Source organism: Diceros bicornis, chromosome 12, assembly GCF_020826845.1.
Source record: "Diceros bicornis minor isolate mBicDic1 chromosome 12, mDicBic1.mat.cur, whole genome shotgun sequence".
NCBI classification, from domain to species: domain Eukaryota; kingdom Metazoa; phylum Chordata; class Mammalia; order Perissodactyla; family Rhinocerotidae; genus Diceros; species Diceros bicornis.
Window position 1 is genome coordinate 51,257,995 of NC_080751.1, and position 16,228 is coordinate 51,274,222.

General features: G+C 35.8%; 1 protein-coding gene across 6 annotated transcripts in view; it reads left to right on the forward strand.

The window, feature by feature from the left end:
* Nucleotides 1–16,228, forward strand: part of MEMO1 (mediator of cell motility 1) — a 142,403-nt gene that overhangs the window by 81,281 nt on the left and 44,894 nt on the right. For all 6 annotated transcript variants that reach the window (XR_009221709.1, XM_058551492.1, XM_058551495.1 and 3 more), the window contains one exon: nucleotides 9,459–9,527. Coding sequence is in view for 5 of the 6 variants with exons in the window: in XM_058551492.1 (XP_058407475.1) it covers nucleotides 9,459–9,527 (69 nt within the window). In the remaining variant the exon portion in view is untranslated. The remainder of the gene's footprint in view (nucleotides 1–9,458; nucleotides 9,528–16,228) is intronic.

Below are 16,228 nucleotides of genomic sequence, written 5' to 3' on the forward strand. Positions count from 1 at the left end.
GCTGCTTTTTGAATAAATCAAAATTGCTACTCTCATGGTGCTTGAGCATTTTAGTACTTGGGGAAGGCAGACAGTAAGCAATGAAATGATTATATTCTGTGTCAGGTGCTGATGGGTGCTAAGAAGAAAAGTAAAGCAAATCATAAGATTGAGAGTGACAGTATGAGTAGGGAGTTGCTAGTTTATATAGGATAGTAAGGGAATGTCTCTATGATAAGGTAACATTTGAACCTAAAAGATATGGGAGAGAAGTTATGCAGATACCCAGGGAAGGAGAGTTTCAGGTTGAGGAACAGCAAGCACAAAGGCTCTGGGGTGGGATATGCTTACTGTGTTTGAGGAAAAGCAGGGAGGCCAGTGTGGCTGGAGTGGCGTGTGCGAGAGAAAGAGTAGAGGATGAGAGAGGCAGCAGGGGCTAGACATGGAGCACAGCTCTGTAGGCTGTCTTAAAAGCTTTGGTTTTTATTCCAAGTGACATGGTACATCATGAGAAATTTTGAGCAGAAAAGTGACATGAACTGACTTAGGTTTGAAAAAGATTACTCTTGCTGCTATATGGATGTTCTATGTTGTGGGAACAGGGAGTCCAGTTTAGGAGGCTTATTTCAACAGTACAGAAAAGAGATGACATAGTGGCTTTGAGTGGGGGCTAGTGGTGGAGGTAATGAGAAGCAGTGTGTTCCGGATATATTTTGAGGGTAGGACCAATAAAATAGAAGAGTCAAGGATGACTCTTAAGTTCTGGCCTGTGAAACTGGAAGGATGGCATTGCTTTTATACTGATAAGGGGCAGTTGGGGTGGAGATGGGGAGTAGATTTTGAAGTGCTTGTGTAGAATCTAGGATTTGATTTTGACTATGTTAATGTTGAGATGCCTATTAGGTGTCTAAGTGGAGATTTCAAATGGGCACCTAGATTATTGAATCTAGAATACAGGGAAGAAGGGCCAGCTGTGTTGGTGTGTTTATCACACTTAAAATCTAAATAGGCTATGGTTGCCTTTGGGAGTGAAATAAGATAGAGAAGAGGTTCAAGGAGTAAGCCCTTAGGCAAGCCAACTTTATATAGAGGTCAGGATGAAGATGAGCATTTGCAAAGGATATACTGAAGGAGGACCAGTGAGGAAGGAGGAAAACCAAGAGTGAGTGATGTCTTTGGCAGGCAAAAGGATGAAAAATGTGTCAGGGAGGAGAAAATGATCAGCTGTGTCAAATTCTGCCAATAGGTCAAATAAGATGGGGACTAAGAATTGATAATTGGAGTTTGCAATCTGAAGATTGCTGGTTACCTTGATAAGAGCACTTTCTGTGGAGTGGTGGAGATGAAAGCACGTTTGGAGTAGGTTCAAGAAAGAATTGGAGAGGAAATGAAGACAGTGAGTATAGATAGTTTTTTGAGGAATTTGCTATAAAATATCAAGGAAATAGAGCAATGGGAATATGGTGTCAGGGAAAAATTTTTGTTTAAGGTGGGAGATATTAAAGTGTTTATAATATTATGAAATGATCCAGTAGAGAAAGAGAAATTGATGCAGGGATAAGAGGAGAAGTTCGCATAAATGAGATCCTTGATTGGGTGAGAAACGGTGGATTAACAGTCATCTCTTTATGGTAACTCATGAGATAGATTCTATTGTCATTCCCATTACTTTGCTGGTATTTGACTAGTATTATGGTATGCTGCCTTCCTACTTAAAACTTGTTGTAAATGTGGGAGCTGAGCTGAATCAACATATAATTAAGTTGAGGTTAGTTATTTGTGAAAAAGTAGTTAGACTTGTTTCCTTAGTTTTAAATTGAAATCATTGGCAGTGGCCTGGGAAATGAAATGTTTGAGCCTACGTTACAACAAATACATTGATTTGTAAAAAATTTCCAAGTTACCTTAGGTTTCAAAATGGATATTTGAAAATAGTTTTGTCTTTGGTGTATGTCTTTCTGTTACATAGTGACTTTGTAGTTATGTTTATGCATATATAGGCAATTTCTATTTTGTTAACATATGAAAACTTAAAATCTAGTCAAGTTTATCTTATTAGGTGGTTTCCGGAAGTAATTATTTTTCTTTACAGAGTTACTCTTCTTTTTCCTGAGGCAGAAAAGCAACAACAAATATTTTATTGTAATATAGGCACAAAGGGTCTTTGTGAGAATATAGTTATATAGTAATTAGAAAACTTAAGATTTTAAGATTTCTGCTTTTATTTCAAATCAAGTGTATCAAAAACATACTTTAAATTTTATAAATTCTAGGTCTCTGGGACCAACTTTTCTTAGATTTTGCCTTCGTGGGCATAAATCATATAAGGGGAACCTTAAAAAACAAACTCAGAACCTAGATAGCACGCTTTTGAAAGTGCTTATACAGATTGCTCATTTTTATATTGATGTAGATTATATAGAATAATGTCATTATAGAGTAAATATTGACCCATAAACCAACTGTTGATTAATCTTAATGAATTCTAATCTATATGACAAATAGGCAGGCACATTTGGGGGATTCAAAAGAATTTAATTTGGTTAAAAATTATCCATTGATTCAATTTAGAACTACTTTACTGGGGCCAGCCCCATGGCTTAGCGGTTAAGTGCACCCACTCCGCTACTGGTGGCCCGGCCCGGATCCCGGGCGCGCACCGACGCACCGCTTCTCCGGCCGTGCTGAGGCTGCGTCCCACATACAGCAACTAGAAGGATGTGCAACTATGACATACAACTATCTACTGGGGCTTTGGGGGAAAAAAAGGAGGAGGATTGGCAATAGATGTTAGCTCAGAGCCGGTCTTCTTCAGCAAAAAAAAAAAAAAAAAGAGGATTAGCGTAGATGTTAGCTCAGGGCTGATCTTCCTTGCAACAAAAAAAAAAAGAACTACTTTACTTATCTGGAGGCACAGGAGACAGTATGTGGCCCAGGGGTATATATTGAAATGATGTCATGAACTAGGGGTTCCAAAAGCTTTCCTACTATGACTGCCAGAAACCTTGATGACAAAATTGTTGTTTGTCTTGCAGTATGCAAGAATATCTCAGCAGCCCTTAGAATGGAGCAGTATGGATATGCATCACTTAAGAAATCTCTTATTGAATATAAAAATATAATCAGATAATTGGGGAGGAGGCTTATTTATATGATGAAATTGTTTTTTACTGTGAAGCAGATACAGTGAATATTGAAGCCCCCTTCATACATTTAAAATACAATTCGATTTGTTAGTGGTTAACCTAGTAGGAGTAGGGTGGAGTAAAGGATACTTTCACTTTTCCTTGTATACCCTTCTTTATTGTTTGACTTTTTTACTGTGTGCATGTATTACTTTTAATATAAAAACTAGTTTAAAAATTTTAAAAGCTAAGAAGCATTTACATAGAAGACCAGTTGGTATATAGTGAAGCATACCTGTAGAGTGCTACCAGTGAGACAATGCATCTTCATAAATTATGTAGTTAATTGAAAGTTACTGGAGAGGCACAACTTGTTTATTTCTCATCCTTGTTTATATTAAGCAGTAGGTTATTCCTTGCAATATCTTAAATCCTGTGTATTCTAGCCGTATAAAAATCTCTATTTGAAACATTGTGGTTAGTTTATTCTTATTTGACTTGTATAACTTTAATAACTTTCCTTAGCTCGTAGTATTGTTTACTTAATATTTTGAGATTCTGTTTTGTAAAAGTAAAATATTCTGAATAATGACTATCTAACCTGTACATTTTTTTGATATAATCGTCTACTAATATTTTTTATTGAAGCCAGGAATCTTGAGGGCCATTGAGTAGTGCCTATGAAAGAAAAGAATAAAAGGCTAGGTGCAGCAAAATAAAATTGAGAGAGGCAATGTGGAGGCTGCTGCTTCTGCTGACTGTTTAGGGCCAGTTGTTGTTAAGCTTGATCCCAAATGTTCACAGATGTTTTTAAATTTAGTTTCTAGGTCATACCTTAGCTTAAATAGATCTTAGAGACTTTTCTTATTGCTGAAGGAGATCTTCTCGTTTCATCTGGTCCAATCTTATCATTTCATCTAGTACAATCTATTTATTTTGCGTTTTTGCTGCTATTAAGTAGCACTAGGACTACGAGAACTTGACTTTGTTGAATCCAAGTAAGGCTCCTTTTATTATTCCCTATATCCTCTTTGATGAAAAGCCTCTCATAGATAGACTGTTGGCATTCACAGTTTATACTGTTCACATATAACTTTGAGGTTCTCAGAATGAACAAGTGAAAGTCCATGTCATATAGTAATTGGTAATTTTCCGGATGTAGGAGTTTAAATTATACCACAGGGCAAGGTTGCTGTGTGGGAAACTGTGACTTAACCAGTAAATGATCATGGATAGTGGCCTTGTATCCTCACTTGATTGTAGCTCCGTGGGGGGCACAGAAATTCTGGAGGGTTAGGAACTGGTCTTGTTGATGTAAAGGGTCTGCTGTGTAGGAGTAAAGGGAGAAGCAAAAGTACTCCCTGTTAAAAGAAGGATCCATTTTTAGAGGTATGGTTTTAGCCTAATGACAAATTATAGGTATTAAAAGTATAATTTGCTATTTGCCTTCATGAAAAGTTACACTGGGAACCAGAGTAACCAGGAAAAGCTAGGGATGACTTTGTATTAAGGATTTTAAGAGCTTTTAAAAGACTGGCTGGGACACACTTTAATGATGCATAGTCACATATCTGTAGAGCTCAAATGTTGATTGCTCTTCTGGCTATTATGCACGAAAGAAAAAACCTTAGATGTTCCCTTAGTGAAGGCTTCTTTTTTATGAGTGATTCCTTAATGAAACCTTGTTTCCACATACATGTAGAATCATAGATTCTATTAGCAAGAGAAGGGTAAAGGAACAGAGGATCAGTGGTGAGATTTGATAATTATTACTATGGTTTTCTTCATATCATATATCTGGGCCAGGATAAAGTAAAGTATTAGAAATTCTCTTCTTTGTCTATGATCTTGGTCCCTTCATGAAGTGGAGTTCCTTATGATGGGGGTTAAGAGGGTTGATATACTTAATGATTTTTAAAAAAAAATACTCTGCAGTGTATTCTCTATCAAAGTTAAGACTCTTCTTCTCTTTTTGCAACTATTTTGTCTTGCTTCAAGTAGACTTTTTATGCCTTCAACTTCAGAAAGGACTAAAATCATGAAATCTGAGTTCTATTATAAAACATATTTACCTCAGTTAATCGTGTTTTCAAAACTATCATCCTCCCCCTGTAGTCTTATAGGATATATGATTCTGTGAGTATTCTTCTAGGTTTTAGGCTTGTTACTTTTGCTACTCCGTGGACTCCTTCCCTTCTTCCTTCAAATATGTAAAGGTCTCTTTTGGTGGTTAGTAATGGGTTTTGGAGCCTCTACTGGGGCTCCAAATAAGTCCTGGGGTGGCCAATTACTATCTCTGTGACCTTGAGCAAGTTTCTTAACCTTTCTCCTTTCGTTTCTTCACCTGTAAAATGAGAAAAATAATAATTCCTATCTTATAGGGTTGGTGTGAGGATTAAATGAGTTAATGCTTTGAGTTACATAGAAGAGTGTTTGACACTTAGTAAGTACTCAGTAAACGTTAGTTATTACCATTGTCTTAACTACCTTCCTCCTCCTCCTCATCCCCCTACATCTGCTTGGTCACTAAGATATGTCAGTTTTTCTTTTTAGACTCCAGAGCATTCATTTCTCATTTCCCACTGGCACTGACACCGTTCTAGACCATGATATTGCTACCTCGTGCCACAATTTCCAAGAGAGCTTCACTTCACTTAACCTCCTGCCTCTAATCTGTGCTTATGTTTTTCATTACTGGACTAATAACAGTTTCGTATTGTCACTCCCCTGTCAAGAGCATACAGCAGTTTTTCAGTAACTTGTTTCATCAAGCCCAGACTCCTCTGTCTCACTCTTGCTAAGCATTACTCTCTTGTTCCACTCAGGCCAGTCTCATACTTTCTCATCTACATCACACACTTGGACATCTGCTCATGTTCTTCCTTTGGCCTTTATGCCGTTCCTTTGGGCCCTTACCCTTCTACTCTTACTATTTCTGTCCTACCCATACTTCAAGAATCCAATGTTTCTAAGAAGCCTTTCTGGCTTTTAAGAACTGATCTTGGGTAGCAACAGGATTGGTAAAACTGGGAGAGACTCAGACTGGAAAGACAGGTTGATTTAGAGATAAGAGTATGGATTGGGGGTCAGGGCCTTTAAATTCAAAAATGGCAAATAGGAACTAAAGTCTGCAAAGCAGGTCTAAGAAGGAAGGACTAGTTTAAGGTATAAGAATTGGTAGTGGAGAGATGGGATGTGAGTAACAACTGAGAGCAAAGCATTGTTGAAAATCTGAGATGGCATTCAGGTTTGATACAGACCAGGGCAGATCCAGATGGATCAGATGGTTTTTAAGGTCCACATGGCCAGGCAAGATAGCATATTTCTGAATTGACAAGAGGAGCCAGTAATGTTAAGATCACAAACAGGAGTTAGAAATCTGAAGCAGTCAGTATTAGGGTCTCGGGCACTGGAAGATCGGGGACATAACCAATAAAATAGAGCCCCTGGTTAGGTTAGAGTATCACGATCAGTACAGGATGACAGCAAAACTGAATTTGCTGAGTCATAGAACAACTTACATTTCCTTCTGGCTAAGATTAGAACTGGGTTGTGAGAATAATGCTATATTGAGACAACTTGATAGGCTCCCTTGCCAGAGGTATAAGGATAGAGTGACTACATTAATCTGACCAATAAAGCCTTCAGAGATTTCAGTGTGCTTAGTGTACATCCCATATTACTTAACTCTTGATTGAGCACACTGCTGTCTTGTGTTGCTGTGACTGACTTAAGTAAATCTCTCTTTCTCCATTCATATCTTAACCTAGTTCAAATGAGGACCATTTTAAAAACAGAGCTTTATTGTGATATGATTAACATATAGCTGCATATATTTAAAGTGTACAATTTGCTAAGTTTGAAATACGTATACACCTGTGAAACCATCACCACAATTAAGATAATGAACATATTCATCATCCTCAAAAGTTTCGTTGTGCCCTTTTGTAATTCTTCTCTTCTGCATTTCTCTGCTCCTTCTCCCCTCCCACATTCACTGATTTACTTGCTGTCACTATACATTAGTTTTTATCTTCTAGAGTTATTAAATAGAGTAATACAGTATAAACTCCTTCTGTCTGGCTTCTCTCACTCAGCATATTTCTTTATTTATTTTTACCTTTTTTTTAGCATAATTATTTTGAGTGTGTCAATAGTTGATTACTTTCTGTTGCCAAAGAGTATTTCATTGTATGGTTATACCTCCATTTGTTCATCCATTCACCTTTTTAGGGACATTTTGTTGATTCTAGTTTTTGGCTATTGCAAATGCAACTGGGATGAACATTTGTGTACAAATCTTTGTGTGGACATAATGCTTGCTTTCTTTTTTTTTTTTTTTTTTTTGTGAGGAGGACACTAGCCCTGAGCTAACATCCGATGCCAATCCTTCCCTTTTTTCTTGAGAAATATTGGCCCTGGGCTAACATCTGTGCCATCTTCCTCTACTTTATATAGGACGCCGCCACAGCATGGCCTAACAAGCGGTGCGTTGGTGCGTGCCCGGGATCTGAACCAGTGAACCCTCGGCCGCCACAGCGGAGCGCGTGCACTTAACCGCTGCGCCACTGGGCGGGCCCCAATGCTTTCATTTTTTTAGGAGTGAAATAGCTGAGTCAGATGGTAGGAGCATGTTTAACTTTTTAAGAAATTGCTAAACTGTTTTTCAAAGTAGTTATACCGTTTTACATTTCCACAAGTACGGGCTGAGTTTCAGTTCTACATCCTTGCCGCACTTGGTATGGTCACTCTTTTTAATTTTAGCTATTCTGGTGTGTGTTTAGTGGTAGCTCCTTGTAGTTTCAGTTTGCCTTTCCTTAATGACTAAATGATGTTGAGCATTCTTTTGTGTGCTTATGTGCCATCCCAATGTATTCTTTGATCAAGTATCCATTCACATCTTATTTAAAAAAATGTTTTTAATTGTGGTTAAATACACATAACATAAAATTTACCATCTTAACTATTCTAACTATATAAACAGTTAGTAGTGTCAAGTATATTTACACTATTGTTCAACCAGTCTTCAGAGCTCTTTTCATCTTGCAAAAGTCACCTATTTTTTAAAAATATTAGGTTGTTTTGAAATTTCTTTGTATATTCAGATACAAATTTCTTTTATCCGGTACATGCTTTACAAATATTTTCTCCCAGTTTGTGTCTTGTCTTTTCAGTTTACTGCACATCTTGAAATCAGCGATGGTGGGACAGATCTACTCCATATAAATTGGCAAAATGCTGCAAATCAGGGTTTTATTTTTTGTTGATTGTCTATACTTAAGAAAGTAATGGGGAAAAGTTAATAATGCAGATTAAACTTAAAATTATGTTGTATCTGTAGCCTTTACATTGTGAATAGCACAAAAAAGTGAGGAAGGAAATATTCTTTCTAGTATTTGAAAACTATTATCTAATCAGAAAAGAAGTCATTCAAGTCATTGTCGAATGAGTGCAGTTCAGGCATGTGTTGATGCACTCTTGTCAGTTGCAATCATTGGTTGGCTATGGATAAGAGAGTTCAGCTAAAATCAGTGAAAGCATTCTGTGACAATCAATTGACTGTGGAATTTGCAATAAAGAGTATTATTTTTTTCATTATTTGTAAATTGTGTGATATATATCTTTTTATTTCAGTAAAATTTATAATAAGCTTATGTACCTATGTATATGTATACATTTTTTTTTCTGCAGAGCCAATTGTTAAACATTTATCAGCATACCATGGGCCACACACTAATAAGTAAGCACTAAGGGAAGTGTTTCTAGACTCATGTAACTGGAATGAGTCAAGAAAGAAAAACGAGGTCTGGGAACAAGTCATTCTATAGATGTTAAGAGAACCAATCTAATGCTAAGACCAGAGGATGAAAAGGCTGAATAGATAGCGAGAGAAAATGAAAGACATAATATACAGAAGGCCGAGACAATTCTCTTACCACTAAAGACACAGAGGGAAAGGAATTGATAGTTGTGGGATATTTGCTTTGGTCTGATTTGACTTGCTCTTGGTCCTACCATTGTTATGTAATAAGTCTGCTAAAGGTATTGAAGAGCAATATTAAAAACTCATTAGTGTTACATTAGTACCTTCAAGTAATCCTTGAGTATCTCCAAATCTAATTTTCTTTCAGACCAAAAAAATTACAGAATACTTTTAAAATTTAAAATTGGAACACAGAACCATTATGTGTCCCCTATTCTAGAAATTGCATCGTTAGCTCCATTGCTTTTTAATCTATATGCTCAATTCTGTTGTGTTTACTATAGTTATTATATTTCTTTCAAAAGTTCTTTTTTTCAGAATATCTTGATTTTGAATCTAATGATTAAGTTTAAAAATATTTTGTTTTGTAGCCATGCAGGATATACATACTGTGGGTCTTGTGCTGCTCATGCTTACAAACAAGTGGATCCATCTATTACGTAAGTAATATAGTTAGATACCATTTTGTTTAAGTGGGAGAAGATTGGGACTTATAATTGCTTTGTCACTGAAGTAATTTGTTTTGCATACTTATTGTTGTTATAATCTCAATTTCATTAGGAATTTGACTTTTTATAAATTTAGTTAAACCTTTTATAGGTTATGAAAAGCTTTAATACTGTTTTTTGTCTGAACATTTAGTTTTTATCTTCCCTTTGGTAAAATGTTTAGTTTTGGAAATGTTAGAAGGTTAACGTGATATTGTGATTTATAAGAAATATATATTTGGTCATTCAGGTGACCAAAATACATTTCTCATATGTATTTGGTCTTCGTCCACAGTTCCTGGCTCACAGCTCCCAAAACCCTTGGAATTTCCTAAGTGTTGTTATGCCAGTGAGGTGACTTTTGGACCCCAACTAAGGATGGGGGTTGGTTGCCAGGAGAACCAACCATGTGCTTAGAGGATCAGAACATTCAGTCCCACTCCTAGACTTCCAGGGAGGGGAGAGAGTCTGGAGGTTGAATCAGCTGCCAATGGCCAGTTATTTAATCAATCATGACAATGTAACTGGAAGTCAGACTTCCAGTTATAAAATTAATAAGTCATGAGGATGTAATGTACAGCATAGGGAATATAGCCAATAATATTGTAATAATTTTGTATGGTGACAGTAACTAGACTTATTGTGGTGATCATTTCATAATGTATATAAATATTAAATCATTCTGATGTATACCTGAAATTAATAGGATATTGTATGTCAATTATACTTAAACTAAAAAACAAAAGTAATGGAGGAATGCTTAATGTGAAAAAAATCATGACTATGTAATGCAGCCTCTATAAAAACCTAAAAGGACAGGGTTTGGAGAGCTTCCAGGTTGGTGAACACATGGAGATCTGAGGGAGAGTGCTGCACATGGAGAGGGCGTGGAAGCTCCATGCCCTTTCCCCATATCTTGCCCTATGCATCTCTTCCAACTGCCTGTTCCTGAGTTATATCTTTTTATAATAAACTGGTGATCTAGTAAGTAAAACGTATCTGTGAGTTTTATGAGCCACTCTAGCAATTAATCAAACCCAAGGAGTGAGTCATGGGAACCTCCAGGGTGTAGCAGGTGGGTCAGAAGCACAGGTAACAACTTGGCCTTGTGACTGACATCTGAAGTGGAGGTCGGAGGTGAGCAGTCTTATGGGACTGAGCCCTCAACCTGTGGAGTCCGATGCTCTCTCTGGGTAGATAGCGTCAGAACTGAGTTGGCTTGTTAGATATCCTGCTGATGTCCGAGAATTGCTTGTTGGAGGTGTGGGGGACTCCTCACTCCCCACATTGGCATTGGTCCAGGAACACTAGCAGTTAAATATTTTGGTTTTTAATTTTTCTTTGGAAATCTGGAGATGAGCATTTTTAAGAAAAATGCAAAGCCTTTTGGTTCAATTTTAATCACTTTATAATTTAAAATTCTTTATTATACTTGTTAAGTTGTGGTTAATGAAAGAAGAATAATTTCTCATTGACAGGATAAGGTACCTGAATTATTTTAGAATTCAACAGTGAATTTAATATGGTGTTTGAAGCATATTAACTCTTAATAATTCACTGACAGCTCTGAAATTAGCTTTAAATAATCTTCCTGGCAAATTGAGACTGATTGAGTAGTATATACTACTTTCTAAAGTCAGAAACTTGTGAACTCTCAAAAGCTTAGTATACTACTCTCTAAAATAAGAAACTTGTGAACTTTCAAAAGCTTCTGTTGGAAATAGCCACCGAAATTACTTAATTGGCTGACCGGCATTTTATTTAAATGGTTTATTCACTGTATGTGAACTAGTGTCAGGGTCCAGTCTGTATTGCCAGTTGTACACAGTGTATGAATAGATAAAATCGATCATCTTAGTTTTGTCAAATGTTGATTGTTAGGTTAGACCTGTACTCTTAGAGATGAAGCATAATCATTTCAAAAGAGGTAACTCACAGCAGCCATGAGTTTAAAAAGAAAATCTCACCCATAGCCTGCTCTTTTGCCTTTGGGCAATTTGTTCAAATTTTTAAAACAAAAGAGCTGCTCTGCCTGTCACAGCATGGCTTGATGAGTGGTGTGTAGGTCCGAGCCCGGGATCTGAACCTGTGAACCCCGGGCCACCAGAGCAGAGCACGGCGAACTTAACCAATACGCCACTGGGCCGGCCCCAAGAGCTGCTCTTTTTTGTTTTTATGTAGTATGTCTGCACATTGTATCATATCTTTGTTGAAAATTATTTTTAGTAACTTTTTAATAGTAAATAAAATGATAGTGTTGCCAAATTTTGAGGTTTTTAGCCCTGCCTCATTTATGATGTTTTGAGGGGTGTCTTTAACAAATATTTCTTGTTACATATTAAATATACAATTTTAAATATTTTTTTCATGAATAAGAGCAAATAGATATTAGATTGGAAAGATTTTCAGAAGCTTCTTATATTTGATCCTGGGCCTATCAACCAGCTATAATCAAAGTTAGTTTATATAGCAGCCTTTTCCAAACCTTTTTTATTTGGCAGAATTTTTATTGATGATGTTAGGTGCCGGAAGGGTACTTTGAATTAAATTTAGCCTAAGAATATATAGAGAGGTATAGAGCCTATATAGGTAGAAATGGAAAGCGTGTATTAAATAAATTGATGGAAAGAAGGGAAGAGAGCAAAGGACTAAGAAAAAGTGATAAAGGAGATTAGTAAAAAGAGAGGCAAATGATGGATGATGATGTGATCAACTTATTTTTGTAATTAATATATAATTGGATTCTGAATAAATAAATTTGAAGGTCTGTGTTAAAAATAACAATTGACAGTTATAGTTGTATTGTCTTGAAAGTGGCCCTCCATGACATTTGCAGTGTCTTCAGAGTGCTTTGAGAAAATAGAGAAAGAACATCCTTTTGGAAACTATAAGTATAGAGAAAAAATAACAGTCCAAGAGAGAAGGTTAAATTCTATACTACCAGCTTCCATTCTTACCTTCCACACTACTCCGTTCTCTACATGTCAACCAGGATCATCTTTTGTACTGTCTTGCACTTTGAATGGATCTTTTACCTTTGTGTGATTTTGTGATATCTTGTGTGGAACATATGGAACGTATTTGTTCATTGAGTTATGCAGATCTTTCAAATGTTGACATTTCATCATACGATATCAAAAAATCACATTTGTTAATATCACCACCAATTTCATCAGAAAAATCTTTAATTATTGGCAAGCTGTCAATCTCACAGTGTTAGAAGTTTTGCAAAAGTCTAATTTTCACTTAAAAGCTTTGATTTTATCATTGGCAACAAATATGTCAAATGTTTTCTCTGAAGTGGCAGGCTCATTTTGTTCATTTTCTAGAAAATTTCTGCCAGATACCTAAATTGGAATAACCATAATTTGTCTACAGTCATTTTTTGAAGTAAAAATTGTGTTCCATGAAAAAAATGTCTAGTTTAGCTCACAACTAAAGTCATGCAAATGCTTTTTCCCTGAGACATACTTCTGTGTGCAGTGAAAGTGCTTTACGCGTTTATCACAACAAATTGAATGCATTTTGTCATATAGAATATTTTTATGAAACTGTACTCAAAGTTCAAGATTTAATGAAATTAGGTGAAACTGGCCTTTTAAGAAAAAACATGGTGTGAGTGAAGGTGAAGAATACATGACCACTGGTACGTTTTGATTTAATTACCTTCAAATTTACCCAGCTTCACTTTTGTACTGTAAGTGCAAATGTCAACAGTGAAAAAGGTACATAACTTCTTTGTATTATTATGAAGATAGTTTTGATTTTGTGCACTGCTTGAAAGGTTCTTGAGGAATCCACAGTTCACACTGAGAACTGATATAGGGTGATTGGATTTAGATTGTGGATAAGGTGTTGGGAAAGGAATCTGAGGAAATGATTTTTAAGCCAAGCAAAAGGAACAATAACATGTGTGAAAGCTTTGAAGTAGGCAAAGTGTCATCAAGGAACTATAAGACGACCAGTATACATAAAGTATTGTGATCGAGGGAGGAAGCGTAATACAAGAGAGGGCCAGTTCATTTGAGACTTTAGAACCCGTTTTAGTGATTTTGGAATTTATCCTCTGACCGTGAAAAGCCCTTGATAGACTTTTAAGCAAGGGAGTGATGTGATCTGTTGTATGTTTCAAAAAAGAGCACTCTGGCTGTTTAAGGAATTTAAAAAATGATACATTAAATTCTTTTCCATATTTATAGTTGCAAAGTCTTTTCCTGTTATTAAAACTGTAATTAAGAACCAGAACTCAAGATGTACTTAGTAACTTGATTTTAATTCATATCTTTCAGAAAGCTTTGCAGGGCAGAAAAAGAGAGCAAAAAGGAATCTTCTTTGGGGCCACATGACATTTTTATTCTTGAGTTAAAATATCTCCACTTGCTATGAAACACTTAAAAATTGCTTGTGTTCTATTACTTAGAATAAGTAATTGAATATTTATGAGGGCAGATACTCAGGTAACTTAATGTGTTGGGTGCATAGACTACACTCATCACAGTAAGTAACTCCACAAATGCGAATTCTCTGGAGATATATGTGAACTATGTTTATTTCTAAAAGAATGCCTATTGATTTTTTTCCATTTTTTCATATTAAAGGCTTGTTTTATATGTATGGCAATAGTGATGATATGCTAATATTTCAAAGTTACTCCTTTAAAGACAAAGCACCTTACAATTAATTAAAGGGAGAGAAAGTGGCATTGTTTCCAATGCCTATGTTACTCATTTCTCTCTAAAATATTCCTATGCCTTGGTGTTTATGGATCTAGCAAACTAGCAAAGAAAGAAAATGCGTTATCTTTTATTTATACAGTTATCTTTTTGTTAGCATATAGCTAACAAAGAGACCCATTTTGAGATTACTACTGGTTTAATATGCACTTTTTTTTTTTCTTTTCAAGAAACCTAGCCTTTTTTGGTTTGTTTTTGGATACATCACATTTAAGGGTTTTATGTGGATGGGACCTAAACCTCTTTTTTCCTGTTATCTCTTTTAACCAAATGTGGAACTTCGCAGTGTTGCCTTTGGGTGAGTTTCTGCCAAACTGGAAAGAATCTGTTTGGTACACAGTTGGATAATTCAGACTGCTGGGAGCTCTTTTCCCCATCAGTCTTCATCTTTTCATCTAGGTTGGGTCTGACAAAAAGGCAAGCAAGGTAAATATCAGGTATTAAAGGAGGAAATTAGGCTGTCCAAGACAACCTCGGGTGTTTATTTCTGTAGTAGTGCTCATCTTTTGGCCATTGTTAGAACCTTGTTACACTTACCTATGAAATGTATCTATGCCTTGAATTTAGATTGATATTTTAAAAGTTATTTCATATTTTAATTATGTATCGTGGATTTCCCAGGAGTGTTGTGACTTTAAATATTCTGTCCCTCTCTCTTTTCATAGAAATGCATTCCTCAGTCGTAAAAATGCCTTTTTTTCATACTAGATTCTTGGTTCATATAATACCTGTCTCAGGCAAATCACTTAAACACTCAGAGTTATTATTATATATGTCCCACATTAGACTTTAATTTAAAAAATTGTGATGATATTTATGTGCTGTTAAGATAGGAGAACTTAGTGGTATCTCTTTTGTTCATTTAGGAATCTAGATTTGATCTTTGTTTATGAAATGTTTATTGAGTTGATCATAGAGGTGATGACAAGAAGTGAGTAATTGGAGGGGGAGGAGGAGGAATGTTTCTGACTAGAAATGGTGTGTGGATGAAGTGTTATATGTTTGCTATGTGTGATAACTTGAGGAGGTTTGGGGACTCTAAACGGGTAATTGCTTTTTCTTTATCACATCTTTCTTACCCCTCAATCCCCCATATAGCAAGTACCATGTAGCAGACAATAGTTTGATTTTCCTAGATGTAATAGAATTGTATCAAAATAAGTATATTGCTAAATCACACATTCCTTGGCCTGCAAGTTTTTGATATGAAAGAACTAGCTCATGTGTCAGTCTTTGTCCATTAATTGAGCAATGAGTAGTACTTAATTTTCTAGGTACATAGCCTATCATATATCATATATTCCCTTCTTTCTCATAGTTTTGGTTTTTTTGGGTCTGTAAGTTTGGGTGTGTGTGTGTGTCATGGGGAATGTTTCATTTATGTGAATCTAGGAGAACAGAAAATGGATAGTTTTGGAATTTAGGTTGTAGGAATGTTTGAGATAGAATGAGAGGAAGTTAATTTTACTCTTGATGTCAAGATAAAGAGATTGTAAAGATTTAAGCTACAGTTTAGCTCAGTTCTTTTCTTTAGCCTACAGTGCAAATAACACATACTCAAGTTTCTTTGTTTTTGAGAATGACTTCTACTTGAAAGGGAACAGAGAAAGCTTATTACACAGAATTCTTCTCAACAAGATGCCTTTTTTCTCTGCCATGGAAGAAATGTGGAAATAGCTTTATCAAAATGCTTCTTTGTAATGATATTTCGTATGGATTTTTAGAATTTGTACTATTATATATCTTTACTAAAGTTGTAGTAGATCTTAGAGCTGAGTTTAGAATTTGTTAGAATTTTGAGATTTTATTTAATAGCCGAAATGTTTAAAATTCAGTTAATATAGCTATTGAAAAACTTCTGTGTCCCAGCCATTGTGAATACAGAGATGATTTTAAGCATAGCAGGTTGGTTTACTGTAG